At 43.6% G+C, this 18,665-nt stretch overlaps 1 protein-coding gene across 1 annotated transcript in view; it reads left to right on the forward strand.

Moving 5' to 3' along the window:
* The first annotated feature begins 229 nt into the window (after positions 1 to 229).
* The window catches only part of LOC123763870 (integumentary mucin A.1-like), a 33,578-nt gene continuing 15,142 nt past the window's right edge, over positions 230 to 18,665 (forward strand). Inside the window, exon 1 of the mRNA XM_069329725.1 lies at positions 230 to 454. Coding sequence (XP_069185826.1) covers positions 230 to 454 — 225 coding nt within the window. The remainder of the gene's footprint in view (positions 455 to 18,665) is intronic.

Consider the following 18,665-nt stretch of genomic DNA (forward strand, 5'->3'; position numbering starts at 1 on the left):
GCATCCTGTAGTTACCAGTTGCGTTGCTCCTGGCAGTATGGGTTCGAGTTACTTCTAGGGTGTGAGTTTTCAGTTATATATATATATATATATATATATATATATATATATATATATATATATATATATATATGTATATATATCAGAGACCAGCTGTTGTATACAGGTCGGTTAAGAGGTCACCAGATTACGAGTCGAGCTATCACCGGACGTGTATCACCGGACGTGTATGACCGGACGTGTATCACCGGACGTGTATCACCGGACGTGTATCAACGGACGTGTATCAACGGACGTGTATCACCGGACGTGTATCAACGGACGTGTGCCAATACAAAGCAGCAACACAGCAAATGATGCGTTGACACGAAATGTGACAACATTTCAGCATCTATTTGTTCTGCGTGATAATCTGGAAGGATCACTGAGGAAGGCGGATGGCAATCAGGGACGAGTGAGTCTGAGGCTGGTCAGCATGACCAGACCCGAGGCGCCATCTCTGGTCTTATGCTTTCTCCAACATTACCAACTTAAATCATGCATTTTCGTGCGTTTGGTTAACATGTATCATCGTTGGTGGGCTGAGTAGAAGCTTCTGTCGCCGTTTGTGTTCTGCGTGACGACGGGCGTTGTTCCGGGGCCAGATTCACGAAGCAGTTATGAAAGTACTTACGAACCTGTCCATCTTTTCTCAATCTGTGGCGGCTTTGTTTACAATTGTTAGACAGTTAATGAGCTTGAAGCATCAGGTAGCTGTTTATACCAATAACAACAGTTGATTGAGAAGTTTTCATGCTTGTAAACTGTTTAATAAATGTAACCAAAGCCGTCAAAGATTGAGGAAAGATGTACATGTTCGTAAGTACTTACGTAACTGCTTCGTTAATCTGGCCCCTGAACAGTAAAAGCTGTTCAACAGCTGTTACTGTTGTATTAAATACCTTCTTTGCACCTGTATTACACAAAGGCAGAGAGAGAGTGAGAGAGAGAGAGGGGGGAGGGAGGTAGGGGGTGGAGGGGAGGGGAATTACGAGGCAACAGCATTTTACGAAGCCTAGTGGAATCTCCCCCTGCCTCTACCAGTCAAGATAAAGACAACCCACGCGACTCACAAAGGCGCTTTCACTGTCCGGCTGGCACAGCATTCCAACCTTTACTGGTAACCTCGCTCACCGACCCTTCGGAAGGTTCAGGTTAGACGGCGCTCGGTCGAAGCTCTCGGAAAAGGTTTCCTTAGCCGCCTGACATGACAATATGAACTCTTGTTGATATACATTATATTATTATTTAATTTGCTGATAAGACTTTAACTTGCTTAGCTAAATGAATTGTTGGGGGCCAGTTCTTGAACCCATTATGTGCCTCTAATCTTTTTCACTTCCACCCACAGGATGAGTATAGGGTCCACTAGTTCAACTCACAGCATGAGTACTGGGCACACTATTACTAGAGTATGGGGGGGGGGAGGGTTCTCTAACATTCATGGGATGAGTATGGGGTTCACTACCACTCACAGGATCAGTATGGGGTTCACTACCACTCACAGGATGAGTATGGGGTTCATCAACACTCACAGGATGAGTATGGGGTTCACCAACTCTCACAGGATGAGTATGAGGGCTCACCGACACGGGCAGGATGAGTATGGGGTTCACTACCACTCACAGGATGAGTATGGGGCTCACCAACACTCACAGGATGAGTATGTGGTCCACTACCACTCACAGGATGAGTATGGGGTTCACTACTACTCACAGGATGAGTATGGGGCTCACCAACACTCACAGGATGAGTATGGGGTTCACTACCACTCAGGATAAGTATGGGGGTTCATCAACACTCACAGGTTGAGTAAGGGGTTCACTACCACTCAGGATAAGTATGGGGGTTCATCAACACTCACAGGTTGAGTATGGGGCTCACCAACACTCAGGATAAGTATGGGGGTTCATTAACACTCATAGGATGAGTATGGGATCCACTACTACTCACAGTATAAGTATTGGATACATAAATAAATTAACTATACTATTGCAGACTGGTAGACTGTGTGTAGTAAGACATAGGACTGGTAGTGATACACCTGAGGTGAAGCACACACACACTCCTAGGAGCATCATCACTGAGTGTGTGTAGTGGTTGTACTCGGAGATCACTGCACGAGGCTATCACTATACTACTTGGCTCACTACCATCGGCGTCCTCGACGATCTGCTTGATGAACGTCTCAGTCGTGTGCTCAACTAGTATAGAGGAAAATATTGGTGAAGGCCCAGCACCAACTCGTATTGACAAAATAACGTAACTCCAATGCGTAATCATACGTTTAAATTAATTTTTTTTTTAAATTTTGCCCCGAGGGGCGAGTTTATTGGGCAGCGCCACTCATCTTGTGAGTGAACATACCGCCATAGCAGAATGTACAACACTCCCCAATAGGAAGAAAACCCGCTGGGTTGTTCATCCTGTCACTTGAGATGTTCACTTGTTCACTTGTTCATCCTTGTTCTTACTTTCATAGGATCATAGGTTGTCACTGGTAGCAGTTGGAGTGTCTGACGTTAGTTACGAGATGTCGTTATAATTAGTTATAAGGGATGTAGATATATTGTAAAAGCTAATGTCAAGCGTCCAGCGAGTTCTGATTGTGTTCATTGTGATTCATTTACGCCACCGCTCATAGGATGAGTAAGGCGTGAGAAAGTAAGAAATTACCAAAAGAAGGCACCATGTCGGGATGAGTGTGTAGCACCACAGAGTGTGGGGTGAATAAGCTACCACTCACGTACAGGATGAGTATGGGGTCCTCAGTAGACTACAACTCATAGGATGAATATGGGGTTTACAATAAACTACCAATACACTCTCACGATGAGTATGGGGGATTACTCATAGGATGAATATAGGGTTCACAATAAACTAGCACTCACGTACAGGATGAGTGTGAGGTGCTCAATAAGCTACTACTCACAGAATGTGTATAGTGACACACTCGCGACTCTGTCATGTTCACATTAGTTATTATTTAATTTTTACATGTAATTGACTTTACAATACATAGTGGTCAATTGAAATTTTGGCCCGAGAGCCGAATTTATTGAGCAGCGCCACTCATCCTGTGAGTGGACACACCGCCATAGTGACAGTATTGAGCAGCGCCACTCATCCTGTGAGTAGACACACCGCCATAGTGACAGTATTGAGCAGCGCCACTCATCCTGTGAGTGGACACACCGCCATAGTGACAGTATTGAGCAGCGCCACTCATCCTGTGAGTGGACACACCGCCATAGTGACAGTATTGAGCAGCGCCACTCATCCTGTGAGTGGACACACCGCCATAGTGACAGTATTGAGCAGCGCCACTCATCATGTGAGTGGACACACCGCCATAGTGACAGTATTGAGCAGCGCCACTCATCCTGTGAGTGGACACACCGCCATAGTGCCAGTATTGAGCAGCGCCACTCATCCTGTGAGTGGACATACCGCCATAGTGACAGTATTGAGCAGCGCCACTCATCATGTGAGTGGACATACCGCCATAGCAGCATGTACAACACTTCCCAATAGGAAGAAAACCCGCTGGGTTGTTCATCCTGTCACTTGTACCCAGACACAGCTGGGACTTGCTTAACTGTCTCAAGTGAACAGTTTATCAAACAAGAAGATTATCATTTGTCAACTCCTGAAATTTACGTTATCGTGCTGTCCAATAAGTTACGTTATCTTTCGGGTGCAAAGTGGGGGAATCTTTCAAGAACACTATCTATGTTTGACATATACTGTTTTCCTAACTCATTGTGGGGTTTATTATTCTACACACGTAGTGGTCAAGGCAGTGGCAGGCACTCTCACCACAGTTTATGTATCTTTCAAGTAATATGAATGTACTATTTTGTTATAGGTCAAAATTGTAATACTGTTGTGTGTGTGTGTGTGTGTGTGTGTGTGTGTGTGTGTGTGTGTGTGTGTGTGTGTGTGTGTGTGTGTGTGTGTGTGTGTGTGTGCGCGTGTGCGCGCGCGTGCGAGCGAGAGTAAGAGAGAGGGGAGGCAGGTGGAAAGTTCCGCTGGGGTCCTCACCCCAGCACGTTGTCCCGGGTGGAGCCCTCTGCCGGAGTTGGTCCTCTCACACTCACTCACGCACCACCTCCACACACACTCTCGAACCCCACCCATCCACGCACCCCACCCACTCATCCCACGCACTCACTCATCCACGCACCCCACAAGCACTCAATGATCCTCATCCACAATAACACACAATATCTCCATACACAATTTCAAATGTATATATGAAAGAGCCCAGTAGGCTCAAGAATCTGTACACCAGTAGATTGACGGTTGAGAGGCGGGACCAAAGAGCCAAAGCTCAACCCCTGCAAGCACCATTAGGTGAGGACATCATCTTACTCATCCACGCACAGATAGCCACTCGCTTACTCATTTACCAGATATATATATATATATATATATATATATATATATATATATATATATATGGACATACCTAGTAGCCAGAACGCACATATATATGTCGTACCTAGTAGCCAGAACGCACTTCTCAGCTTACTATGCAAGGCCCGATTTGCCTAATAAGCCAAGTTTTCCTTAATTAATATATTTTCTCTAATTTTTTTCTTATGAAATGATAAAGCTACCCATTTAATTAAGTATGAGGTCAATTTTTTTTTATTGGAGTTAAAATTAACGTAGATATATGACCGAACCTAACCAACCCTACCTAACCTAACCTAACCTATCTCTATAGATTAGGTTAGGGTAGGTAGCCGAAAAAGTTAGGTTAGGTTAGGTTAGGTAGGTTAGGTAGTCGAAAAACAATTAATTCAGGAAAACTTGGCTTATTAGGCAAATCGGGCCTTGCATAGTAGGCCAAAAAGTGAGTTCTGGCTACTAGGTACGACATATATATATATATATATATATATATATATATATATATATATATATATATATATATATATATATATATATATATATACACGCACACACATACATATGGCTCTTTTTTGCCAGGTGTGGCGGTGTAATTACCTAAGAGTGACTACGGGGAGGCGAGGAACAGGCTGTCATGCCCCTCATAACAGCCTCGTTGTTGTGTTCTTATGTAACTTTCTTGACACTCATCATGTCTTAAAGTTCTGGACGGAGGTGGTTTCCATATTTTGTTTTCTTCAGAGTTTTCTACTTATTGACCCTCCTTGTTGTACGTCACTCCACGTGTACGGGATGGCACACGTGTTGTACGGGACACTCCACGTGTACGGGATGGTGCATGTGTTGTACACGTGTTGTACGTCACTCCACGTGTACGGGATGGCACACGTGTTGTACACGTGTTGTACGTCACTCCACGTGTACGGGATGGTGCATGTGTTGTACGTCACTCCACGTGTACGGGATGGCACACGTGTTGTACACGTGTTGTACGTCACTCCACGTGTACGGGATGGTGCATGAGTTGTACACGTGTTGTACGTCACTCCACGTGTACGGGATGGTGCATGTGTTGTACACGTGTTGTACGTCACTCCACGTGTACGGGATGGTGCATGTGTTGTACACGTGTTGTACGTCACTCCACGTGTACGGGATGGTGCATGTGTTGTACGTCACTCCACGTGTACGGGATGGCACACGTGTTGTACACGTGTTGTACGTCACTCCACGTGTACAGGATGGTGCACGTGTTGTACACGTGTTGTACGTCACTCCACGTGTACGGGATGGCACACGTGTTGTACGTCACTCCACGTGTACGGGATGGCACACGTGTTGTACACGTGTTGTACGTCACTCCACGTGTACAGGATGGTGCACGTGTTGTACGTCACTCCACGTGTACAGGATGGTGCACGTGTTGTACACGTGTTGTACGTCACTCCACGTGTACGGGATGGCACACGTGTTGTACGTCACTCCACGTGTACGGGATGGTGCACGTGTTGTACGTCACTCCACGTGTACGGGATGGTGCACGTGTTGTACGTCACTCCACGTGTACGGGATGGTGCACGTGTTGTACACGTGTTGTACGTCACTCCACGTGTACAGGATGGTGCACGTGTTGTACACGTGTTGTACGTCACTCCACGTGTACGGGATGGCACACGTGTTGTACACGTGTTGTACGTCACTCCACGTGTACGGGATGGCACACGTGTTGTACACGTGTTGTACGTCACTCCACGTGTACAGGATGGTGCACGTGCTGTCGTAAATATATTGTTTTTTTTTTTTATGTTTTTCAGTTATAAATTATAACTATTAAAAAAAATCCATGTACTTATTTGTATATACAGAATTTCCCATGCTCGCTACGGATAAGAGGTGGAGATAAGTAGTGGAAAGTAGGCCTACGCGTGTCCGTTTTGCTTTTTTACAGGGACACGCGTAGACCTACCTGTTTTTCTTTACAGTTTTGAGGGGACACCCAATACGAGACAGAACACGAAACAATGGGTATAAATTGGCTAAGTTTTTAGGAAAAAGACCTGGGTAATACTGGTTTGGTAACAAGGCGAGAACGCTGAGATACATGATAGTTCTTGCTCTGTGTTGCTCCCCCTTTTGCTACATGCAATGGCCGATGGTTGGAAGTAAATATGAAATTTAAAATAGACTAGGGTTGATGGTATTTTACATTAGGTTTCAGGGTCACTTTTGTAACGCAAAACACACGACTCATAGACCGGATTTTTAATCACCTTGATCGTGCCTGTGCCAGGAACGCTGAGCGGCTAGCTGGTGACGTCATTGACCATTAGCCATGCCTGTGCATGGGTCACTGGGGTAACGAGAAACATGTGTGGCTACGAGGGACCTTTTAATCCCCTTGAGCGAGATTTCATGGACTATAAGGCAATCACCCGCTGGGGTAACGAAAAACAGGTAGACCTACTAGTGTCCCCTCAAAACAGTAACGAAAAACAGGTATGACTACGAGTGTCCCTCGAAAAATGCAAAACGGACATGCGTAGGCCTACTTTCCACTACTGAGGTACACTGCGGGCCTTGTGCCGCGCCTGGTGATACCCGAAGTCATACACTGTCTAGTACAGCAGCTTCAGTTTCACTCAGTGTTGCTAGTTGTCTTCTTCCTCTGCTAGTACATCAGTATTGTTCGGTCTGTTGTCTTGGGTTACCTCCTCTCCTAGCACTGAGAGTCCTAGCACTGGGAGTCTTAACACTGGGAGTCTTAACACTGGGAGTCTTAACACTGGGAGTCTTAACACTGGGAGTCCTAGCACTGGGAGTCCTAACACTGGGAGTCCTAGCACTGAGAGTCCTAACACTAGGAGTCCTAACACTGGGAGTCCTAACACTGAGAGTCCTAACACTAGGAGTCCTAGCACTGAGAGTCATTACACTGAAACTAGAGATTAGAAACACCGTCATGTTCTCGTATATGACCAAGTTAGTTCGGGTTCTACTTTGCTTTGGAGGCAATGTTATTTTCAGATTTTTTTCTGATATTCTTTATATATTTATGTATTTGTTCCTTGCTCTGATACATCCGATTCTCTTCTGACCTGAGTATTTTTTCCATTCCTGCTTTTAATTTTTACTTCTTGGTACTGTCTGGCGAACCATGGGTTGGTATGTCCCTCCAACAACGGTTTTCCTCTATTGTTGATATGTATCTTTCTTCAGCCTCTTTGCATATCTGAGTTAACTCATAGCTGTCTTCCCCTAAGCTTCTCTTCCAGGTCCACTTTTCCCAGTTACTGTCTTACTCTCCCGTTGTTTACTTAGTCTACTCTCCTCTCCCTGACTCCTAGCCTTGTGGTGACTCTCCCTCACTCCTAGCCTTGTGGTGACACTGACTCCTAGCCTTGTGGTGACACTGACTCCTAGCCTTGTGGTGACACTGACTCCTAGCCTTGTGGTGACTCTCCCTGACTCCTAGCCTTGTGGTGACTCTCCCTGACTCCTAGCCTTGTGGTGACTCTCCCTGACTCCTAGCCTTGTGGTGACACTGACTCCTAGCCTTGTGGTGACACTGACTCCTAGCCTTGTGGTGACACTGACTCCTAGCCTTGTGGTGACTCTCCCTGACTCCTAGCCTTGTGGTGACACTGACTCCTAGCCTTGTGGTGACTCTCCCTGACTCCTAGCCTTGTGGTGACACTGACTCCTAGCCTTGTGGTGACACTGACTCCTAGCCTTGTGGTGACTCTCCCTGACTCCTAGCCTTGTGGTGACACTGACTCCTAGCCTTGTGGTGACTCTCACAGGTACAGTCTAAGACGAGAGCACAATGGTTGCTGGCTTCTAGTGGTGTTTCATGCTCCCTGTTCATTGTTGTTGCCATCACCACCTTCATCACTGGTGTTGCCACCACCACCTTTATCTAGGCCAGAGAGCTCTGGTCGCCCCTTCTCTCTCACCACTAGCATGACACTGTTGATATGCTTGCAAAGACAGCCTGTAGAAAACCAGTGGTAGATATTGATATGGGTGTTTCATCTCAAGATCGGTCGGTGAAGATCTCACCGACCTAACAAATTCTCAAAGACCTGAAAGTTGTAGCATTAAATATTATGATAGATATCGTGAGGAGACATTCACATATGGGACTAATAGAACAAGAACCCGGCAATGTGATGTTATAGTGGCCAGAATACGCCTGGGATATAGACGTATCTAGCAGCTTTCTCAAAACCGAAATGTCTGGAACACTTGATGATATATTGGACTTGTACCCAAGATTGACCATGTAATGTATCAATTATACAATGTATGTATGTGATGTAACTATATAACCTGAGCTTGTAAAGCACCTTAATCACCTTCAGTGATTAAGTGCTTAATTGCACACTAGTTTCTCTATCAGCTATCTCACCCTGTCAGAGTAAAAGAGACAAATGTATGTGAATGCATGTGTGTGTGTATATATATGTATGTATATATGTATATGTACGTATGTGTGTGTATGTATACGTATGTGTATAAAGTATATGTGGAAACTGATCAGAATTCCATTTCACCTTTGTAAATGCACAATAATGACACTATGTAAAAGACACATCGAACACTTTATGTAGGGCATACGTAAATCTGTGTATCTATGTATTTACGTATGTAGGTTAGCTTAGCACTTTAAAAGCACTACACTCACCTTCTGTGGTTGAGTGTTCAATAAATCCCTGAGGTTAGAGATTTGTTTAACAAATCTCTAACCCATGGAGGACAGAAGAAAATGTATATATGCTGGTTAGCATTGTAAATGTGTGGCCACGTCTGTGGTAGAAAATAATAATACTAATAAAACTAGCTGACGTGCCTCGGTGCAGCTCGCTGTGATTAGTAATACTTCTACGTAAATGAAAACCTATCCAATTTAACTGGACATAGTTCTCAATTTCTTTTTAATATCCACATGTTTCTTATACAATTTTCAATTTAGATTATACAGTTATGTGTGTCGTATTAAAATCAAGATTTTAATGTTGTGTTTGCGTGGCCCCCTGGCGGGAGGTGAGTGAAGATGGCGGCGCCCGCACCTCGGCCCAGCGGGAAGCTGCCAACTTAAACAATCACGTTACCTACTTTAGGCTGCTCTCAGCGGCCGCGGGACTAACAAGCGGTAACTACTGGTTCAAACCCAGCAACAGCAGCTGCGGCACTTGCCGCAGCTGCTGTTCTTCAAGCTTTCAAGGACTATTGTCACCTGGTTTCTTAGGCTCCCCTAAAGTTTCCCAACGTCTGCTGTCCTCCGTGGACAGTGTCTGCTGGCCTCTGTGGACAGTGTCTGCTGTCCTCCGTGGACAGTGTCTGCTGTCCTCCGTGAACGGTGTCTGCTGTCCTCCGTGGACAGTGTCTGCTGGCCTCCGTGGACAGTGTCTGCTGGCCTCCGTGGACAGTGTCTGCTGGCCTCCGTGGACAGTGTCTGCTGGCCTCCGTGGACAGTGTCTGCTGGCCTCCGTGGACAGTGTCTGCTAGCCTCCGTGAACAGTGTCTGCTGGCCTCCGTGGACAGTGTCTGCTGGCCTCCGTGGACAGTGTCTGCTGGCCTCCGTGGACAGTGTCTGCTAGCCTCCGTGGACAGTGTCTGCTGGCCTCCGTGGACAGTGTCTGCTGGCCTCCGTGGACAGTGTCTGCTGGCCTCCGTGGACAGTGTCTGCTGGCCTCCGTGGACATTGTCTGCTGTCCTCGGTGGACAGTGTCTGCTGTCCTCGGTGGACAGTGTCTGCTGGGCTCCGTGGACAGTGTCTGCTGGGCTCCGTGGACAGTGTCTGCTGGGCTCCGTGGACAGTGTCTGCTGGCCTCCGTGGACAGTGTCTGCTGGCCTCCGTGGACAGAGCAGTTGATGATAACAAAATGAATGGATTTTATTGATAAAATAACGAGAGGCAAGAAAACGGAAGCATGATAGCACAAGATATGTGAAAACATTAGGAAAATATATAAAAAGCACACAAGGTGAATCAAGAGATTGGAAAATCAAAGAAAATCTGTCGGAAAACAGGAAGCTCTTTTGGAGAGATGAAAGAAAGTGAAGCAAATGAATGTGTAAATAACGAAGAGATAAAAACAGGTGGAAGGAATATTTTGAAGGCATTCACAGCCCCGCTCCTGTGCCAGGTAAGGCCACTACGGGCTCACCATAGCCCGTGCTACTTGCAACATTTTGTTCCGAGCAGCTGAATCTAAAACAACAACATTTTGAAGGTCTAATGGATGGAGGCAATGTTTGAGGGGCTAATGTGAGTGTGAGTGGAGGTGCTGGTGCCGGAGTGACTGGTCACGTGACACTTGACACATGTGTCAAGGAGGTGAACACATCAGTGAAGACATTCAAGTGTGTGAAAGATGAAAGTGTTGACGAGGTATAATTAAAATAATTAAATAATTAAATATTGTAGTGGAATGGGCGTGAAGGATCAGTGGTAATTTGCCAAAGGGTTAGAGAAAAGCAATGATAATGTCGCATTATAAAGATAAAGGAAGGAGAGTGTCTGGTACCGACTCTTATGTGTAGTGAATAATATACCTATAATAGCAGATTCAAAACTGAGTAAGTTTAAGGTTAAACAAAGGATATCCAGCAGGGAAACAATGGGTTAACAATGGAGTCGTATGCAGCCGCAGGAACCTTCTCAGCATCATAAATCGACTCTATAAAAATTATAGACCGCTTGAGGCTTAAATATTGTAGGCAATCAAGACGATTATATATATATGGGGCCTGAACGACTGCTTGGGTCATTGTAGGTGCTGCTGCTCTTTACATTCTAGGACGGTAGATACTTCGTGTCCATGTGGGAGACAGGAGACGTGTCAGGACAAGTTCTCGTCTTCCCCAGGAGTCAGTCCACAGCTCCCCAGTATATACTTACCGCTTGCATGTAAAGAGACTTGCTTAAACGTATCAGCCGCTACGGTTTATAGTACTTGTTCAACTCATAGGTCCATTGATGAGGTTTGGTTAGGTTAAGTTCGGGCGGTTTAGTACATCAATTTTGTGACGTTGTGGCAACTGGAGAGGATGGGACGAGTTATCTAGCTTGGGCGAGTAGGCCTGTTAGGGGTATCTTTCTTCTCTCCAGCCCGGTGACGTCTTGACGTCTGATAATGTTTCAGCTCCTGTGTTGCAAGAAGCAGTGTTTCTGTCTCGGAGCTAAACCTGCTGACCAAGAACACACACTCAGAGTAATTACACGAACGTGATGTGTCAATGACTAAACCCGTAGGAGCTGTGTTGAGGGATCGAACCTATGGGAGGGACGGTGTTCCCACGCACGCGCCCTAGTCAACGAGGCCTCGACATGGTCAAAAAGACTGCAACCTGGGGTTCTATTGAGCTCACGAGGGCTTCCTGAGGCTTCCACTGAAGCCAGACCAGGATTTTCACACAATCCTCCCAATGCACTATCACTATCTATGTTATCATTGCCTCCGTCAGCGCCTTCATTACCTGTCTGATTGATGTTTACTGTGTTATACCAAGCACCTGCAACGCTTGCAGGATCTGGAGGGGAGGGGGCTAAGTCTGGCTCAAAGTCTGACTGTCTACGTGTCTGACTTTTATTTTCCTGTTAAGGACCTGCTGTTAATGGTGTAGGGCGCGCATGCCACAGCTGGGGGCAGCAACTCTCCTACAGGGCTGATGTAGGGCACAGAGGCAATATTCAAGGCAGATTGACTGACCTGCAAGTAGGGCAGTAGTGAATCGTATTCACTGTGGAAGGAAATAAGCTTAACTGATCGAGGTCAACCTCTCATGGTTGACGCTGCAGTTGGGGACGCTGGAATTGGTCCCATGTGGGGACGACACTTCTCTCATGCCCCAGATTATATAAATGAACCAGACAGCAAAATATTCAAAAGGGACGTCGACTTGCGTCAAAAGACGCAAAAGGGACGTCGTTTACGAACAAAAGCGAACCGTTTCGAACCCGGTACGCCATGTGCATAGTGCTCCTGACTGTCTGGGTTCGAATCCTTCTGGGGTGTGGAGTTTTCAGATATATATATATATATATATATATATATATATATATATATATATATATATATATATATATATATATATATATATATATATATATATATGTCGTACCTAGTAGCCAGAACGCACTTTTCAGCCTACTATACAAGGCCCGAATTTGCCTAATAAGCCAAATTTTCATGAATTAATATATTTTCTCTAATTTTTTTCTTATGAAATGATAAAGCTACCCATTTCATTATGCATGAGGTCATTTATGCATGACCTCATGCATAAATGAGGTCATGCATTGACCTCATTGCATGGACTAAAATACCGAACTCAAGACTAGAAACCAAGCTAACGTCAACTGAAATAAGGGTAAAAGGATTGCTGCGTGCATGCTGACAAAAATATTAACTAGACCTAGAATCAGTTCACTTAAATATATAATCACTGGAGCACTAATTCGGGACAGAAGAGCCTCTAATAGCAACAGGTGGACCCATTGTAAAATAAACACCATCAATACATTCGATATAACAAATACAGTCACTGAGAAGGGTGTCAAAGACATACATGCAGACTTCATTATGCAAGCCCCTTGGGAATTACTGCCAGCAGACTTTAAGATTATGGTTCTTGTAGGAAAAATGAATCAGACTAATCCTCATTTGCTATGTAATATTGCACAGATGCATATATATAAACAAACATGGTATCTGACAGCTTCACTTACTTCACAGATGGATCAGTAGACCAGCAGGGACAAGAAACCGGAGCTGCAGTTAAGGCAGGAAACTCTGTAAATAGTTGGAGGCTCTCAAATGGGTGTTCAACTTTACAGAGATGCTAGCTATTCAAAAGACTTTGGAACATGCTCTTGCTGAACACCGACAACATGTTTTCATACATACAGATTCGAGAATTGCAATGGAAACCTTGCAATAAGAACACATGTGACAACATCCATCTGATCATAAATGTCATATCATTCATTAATGCAAACACTCAAACGTCAAGGCCGTCGGATACTTGTCAACTGAGTGCCAAGTCATGTGGGAATAATAGGAAATGACATTGCAGACGAAGCTGCAAAACTTGCAACTAAGAGAAGAAATGTAGACATTTACATACCACAGAGTCTATCACAGATTAAGAAAGTAATTAGAAATATAGCAATGCAAAAGATGTACAGTGACCACAACACAGCAGTTACAACATCAGGTTCTGTGGGTTGGTACAAGAATTGTCGGAAAACCTGACACCATTTAATAACATTAAATACAATATGCATTTTGTGTTTTTAAATACTTAATTTTCAGTATCAAAACAGAGTAAATGTGACCCTTCTCTCACTTATTGATATCTGGACAAGGAGAGCCAGGCGTCAGTTTTTTTTGCAGGGATATTCCTGCGCGGGCCCTAAGCCTTTGGCTGGCCCACTGGGCGGGCCCCTAAGCCTCTGGTTGGCCCACTAGGCGGGCCCTAAGCCTCTGGTTGGCCCACTAGGCGGGCCCTAAGCCTCTGGTTGGCCCACTAGGCGGGCCCTAAGCCTCTGGCTGGCCCACTGGGCGGGCCCTAAGCCTCTGGCTGGCCCACTGGGCGGGCCCTAAGCCTCTGGCTGGCCCACTGGGCGGGCCCTAAGCCTCTGGCTGGCCCACTAGGTGTTGCTTGTTTCTGTTTTACTTCCGCGGAGTATGAGTATTTATGACTCGTATGGTCGCTTCAGTAAGATTTTGCCACACGTGTTTAACAACTTCTGCTCTGTTGAATCTAAGTTGAAATCTTAATGGGTTTGTAACTGTACAAACTGTTTGTAACTGGCATTTCTCCACAGTGCTGACATTTCCTCTCATCTTCCGGAACCGCAAGCCTATTTCCCATGCACATGGGTATCCAAGCCTGATGCGATGTAAGTGTACTTCTGTTGTTCTACTGCTCCCTTTCATCAAACTAAGTGGTTCGTAGTTGGTGAATTCTTGTACCAACCAGCAGATCCTGATGTTGCAACTGCTGTGTTGTGGTCACTGTACATCTTTTGCATTGCTCTGTTTCTAATTACTTTCTTAATCTGTGATAGACTCTGTGGTATGTAAATGTCTACATTTCTTCTCTTAGTTGCAAGTTTTGCAGCTTCGTCTGCAATGTCATTTCCTATTATTCCCACACAGGCAGTCAGTGGTGAGGGAGGTCAGCCATTGTTTAAGACCAGAGTCACTGGGAGAGCAAATTCAGCTTCCCATAATTCTCTCTTGGACGAAGTGTTATGGAGATCAAATTAGTGCTTCTACCATCAACAACACGCTGTCAACAACCACAAGGGAAGTGTCTTTCCAAAATCTTATCTAAGTCATTATTGGCTAGTAATGTTAGGTAGATATGATTAATTCCGGTTAGGACACGAACGAATGACTCGACACAGGTAATTATGCCTTGGTCCTTATCTAATAATATATAAATGTTTCATCTGATATAGCTGTCATATATTAGGATTCCGGCTTACAGCTAGTGCTCTTTGACAGGAACAAGAAGAGGAAGCAAGAATTAATCTTGGTACATCAGTTACTAGGGTGTTAGAAGCTAGCCTCACACAAGGATTATTTGGTGTCTACATCCTAATTATACCTGGTGAACTAAGCCTGCTGTACAATTAGATAAGGCCTTATCATTTATTTACTAATATATGTAGTGTAATACTGTAGTTTGATTGGCTGCATATATATAAATTTAATATAACCCCCCCCCTAATGTGTAAGGATCGATTTGTTAGAATATTACAGAAATAGTCCGCTAAACATAATACAAATGTATGTATCGTTAATGTATATATCAAAATATATACATTAACGTAAATATAAATTCTATATAAATTCATATAAATATAAATCTCACGAGTCGGTTCCCACAAGAATTCACCCAACTACGAACCACTTAGTTTAATGAAAGGGAGCAGTAAAACAGCAGAAGTACATTTACATCGCATCAGGCTTGGATACACATGTGCATGGGAAATAGGCTTACAGGTTCCGGAAGATGAGAGGAAATGTCAGCACTGTGGAGAAATGCCCGACAGACCACTAGAACATTATCTAACACAGTGCACAGTTACAAACCCATTAAGATTTCAACTTAGATTCAACAGAGCAGAAGTTGTTAAACACGTGTGGCAGAATCTTACTGAAGCGACCATACGAGTCATAAATACTCATACTCCGCCCAAGTAAAACAGAAACAAGCAACACTTAGTACGTCAGCCAGAGGCTTAGGGCCCGCGCAGGAATATTCTTAAAAAAAAGAAACACTGCCAGTACAACCGCCTCCACCAACACAATATCGACCTTTGCAGCCTCTGTATATATATATATATATATATATATATATATATATATATATATATATATATATATATATATATATATATATATATATATGTATGTGTATTCAGGGTAAGGGTAAGCTGGTCAGAATTGCATTTCACATTTGTAAATGCACATTAATGACATTATGTAGAAATCATACCTCCAACACTGTTTATGTAGAACAAACGTAAATGTGTGCATTTATGTAGGTAGGTTAGATTAGCACTTTAAAGGCACTACAACCTCCTTCTGTGGTTGAGTGTTCAACAAAACACTGAACTATATGTTTAACAGATCTCTGACCCCTGTCCACGGAGGACAGAAGAAAATGTATATGTGCTGCTTAGCACTGTAAATGTGTGGCCACGTCTGTGGCAGAACTAAAAATCAAAACACCATCACCAGCGTCATTATTGGGTGTTGAGGGGCTGGGAGCATGTCTCGCCCATGTTCCTCCATAGAGCGAACCCGCTTGCTACAGGCCCTGGTGCCATTTGGTTCTCAATTGCAAAGTTTCTTTTGCGGTCATGGAAGCAACAACAGTATTTTGAAACTTTCTTCTTTCTTTTATCCCAAGTCATGAGTTATATAAAAGTCAGACGCCAGTCTGACTTTGATATCAAAGATAGTTTTTCAAGATCATTCCAGTCATGTTTACGGACCCACGCCTAAGATCTTTCCAGCCGTGCCCTGCCTATACAAACAGGTTCAGTCCAGTCGTGCTCTTCCATCTTCTTAGAGACATTTCAGTCACATGTTCGTCAAACAAGAGCGGTGCTCGTGTTTGTGAAGGCTCTTTGGTGTTGTTTAGTGGCGAGACTCGTCCTTGAATGTGTGTTTATCATGTTTGCTGCAGTAGGGGTAAAAGCGCCAGAGAGCTCCCTGTTGGTCTGGTCGCGGCAGTGAGGTCCACATAGTACAGAGTTTGATGCTTTTTTTATTATTTCCTACCACAGACGTGGCCACACATTTACAATGCTAACCAGCATATATACATTTTTTTCTGTCTTCCATGGACAGGGTTAGAGATCTGTTAAACATATAGTTCAGGGATTTATTGAACAATCAACCACAGAAGGTGATTGTAGTGCTTTTAAAATGCTAATCTAACCTACAGACATAAATACATAGATACACAGATTTACGTCTGCCCTACATAAAGTGTTCGATGTGTCATTTTACAGTGTCATTAATGTGCATTAATCGTCTTAATTAAGTATTGTTGTGTGGACACATTGGAAGGAGTGCCCCGTGCTCTATTGGAAGGAGTGCCCCGTGCTCTATTGGAAGGAGTGCCCCGTACTCTATTAGAAGGAGTGCCCCGTGCTCTATTGGAAGGAGTGCCCCGTACTCTATTAGAAGGAGTGCCCCGTGCTCTATTGGAAGGAGTGCCCCGTACTCTATTAGAAGGAGTGCCCCGTGCTCTATTGGAAGGAGTGCCCCGTGCTCTATTAGAAGGAGTGCCCCGTGCTCTATTGGAAGGAGTGCCCCGTACTCTATTTGAAGGAGTGCCCCGTGCTCTATTGGAAGGAGTGCCCCGTGCTCTATTAGAAGGAGTGCCCCGTGCTCTATTGGAAGGAGTGCCCCGTACTCTATTAGAAGGAGTGCCCTGTGCTCTATTGGAAGGAGTGCCCCGTGCTGTATTAAATGGAGTGCCCGGTACTCTATTGACTGAACAAAATCTCTAAAAATTTATGAATAAAGGAACATAAATTTAATTAGGACAGAAGATAAAACTGATAACATTGAATAAATTTAAAGAAATAGATTGTATATATATATATATATATATATATATATATATATATATATATATATATATATATATTATATATATACATATATATATACATATATATATACATGAGCCTATACTTGCATAAACCACAAGTGAAGATTAACAATCTTTGGACAACACCCACCAGTGTTCGAGGCCCACTGGTGGGTGTTGTGGCTTATAGCGTGGACACGAGTTCTCCCACATTAACAGTGGCTTGATGAAAAAACGTATAGTAACCCCTCACTATTGTAGTGCTCTTGGGAAGTGGGGATATTTGAGGTGTATATATATACCTCGAAGTCTCTACTTCTTTTAAGTGTCTGATGTGGTGTAGTGGGTTAAGGCGTACTAGTTATGGCAGCTACTGGAAGGTAGTTGTGCTTTCTGGGTTCTAGGCTCACTGGTGGGTGTTGTCCAAAGATTGTTATATATATATATATATATATATATATATATATATATATATATATATATATATATATATATATATATATATATATATATATATATATATATATATATATATATATATATATATATATATATATATATATATATAATGTTTCATTGAATATGACCGCATATTCTGTATTTATTATTTTCTGGTTTAGGGCTTCTATCCCTCTAACTATTTTCTTAGCATCAGGGCTTAGTTGAAATAGGAGTTCTCCAAAACTCATTTTCGTACTTTTAAGGTGAAGAAAAGAAGTGATTTACTATAGAATGTAGTACACTTATTTATACAATTTGCACAACGTTTCGAACCTCCATGGTTCATTCTCAAATGAAGAGATTTTACAATGCTGGTTGATTTTATACCCGCACTGGGTCAGGTGATAAGACAATAAAGGTGAAAACATGGGGGAATACATAAGGGATAAATATGGGGTGAAACATAAGAACAGAAGAATAGAGGTAACTGCAGAAGGCTTATTGGCCCATACGAGGCAGCTTCTATCTACATACAAAGATTAATCCAGTGTAATTGGCCTGTTATGTTGAACATTGTCTTCTGTGTTGGCATCGTTATGTTCTGGTCTTGTCCTTACTCTCATGGTGGGTAGAGTAAA

Source organism: Procambarus clarkii, chromosome 23, assembly GCF_040958095.1.
Source record: "Procambarus clarkii isolate CNS0578487 chromosome 23, FALCON_Pclarkii_2.0, whole genome shotgun sequence".
Taxonomy (NCBI): Eukaryota; Metazoa; Arthropoda; class Malacostraca; order Decapoda; family Cambaridae; genus Procambarus; species Procambarus clarkii.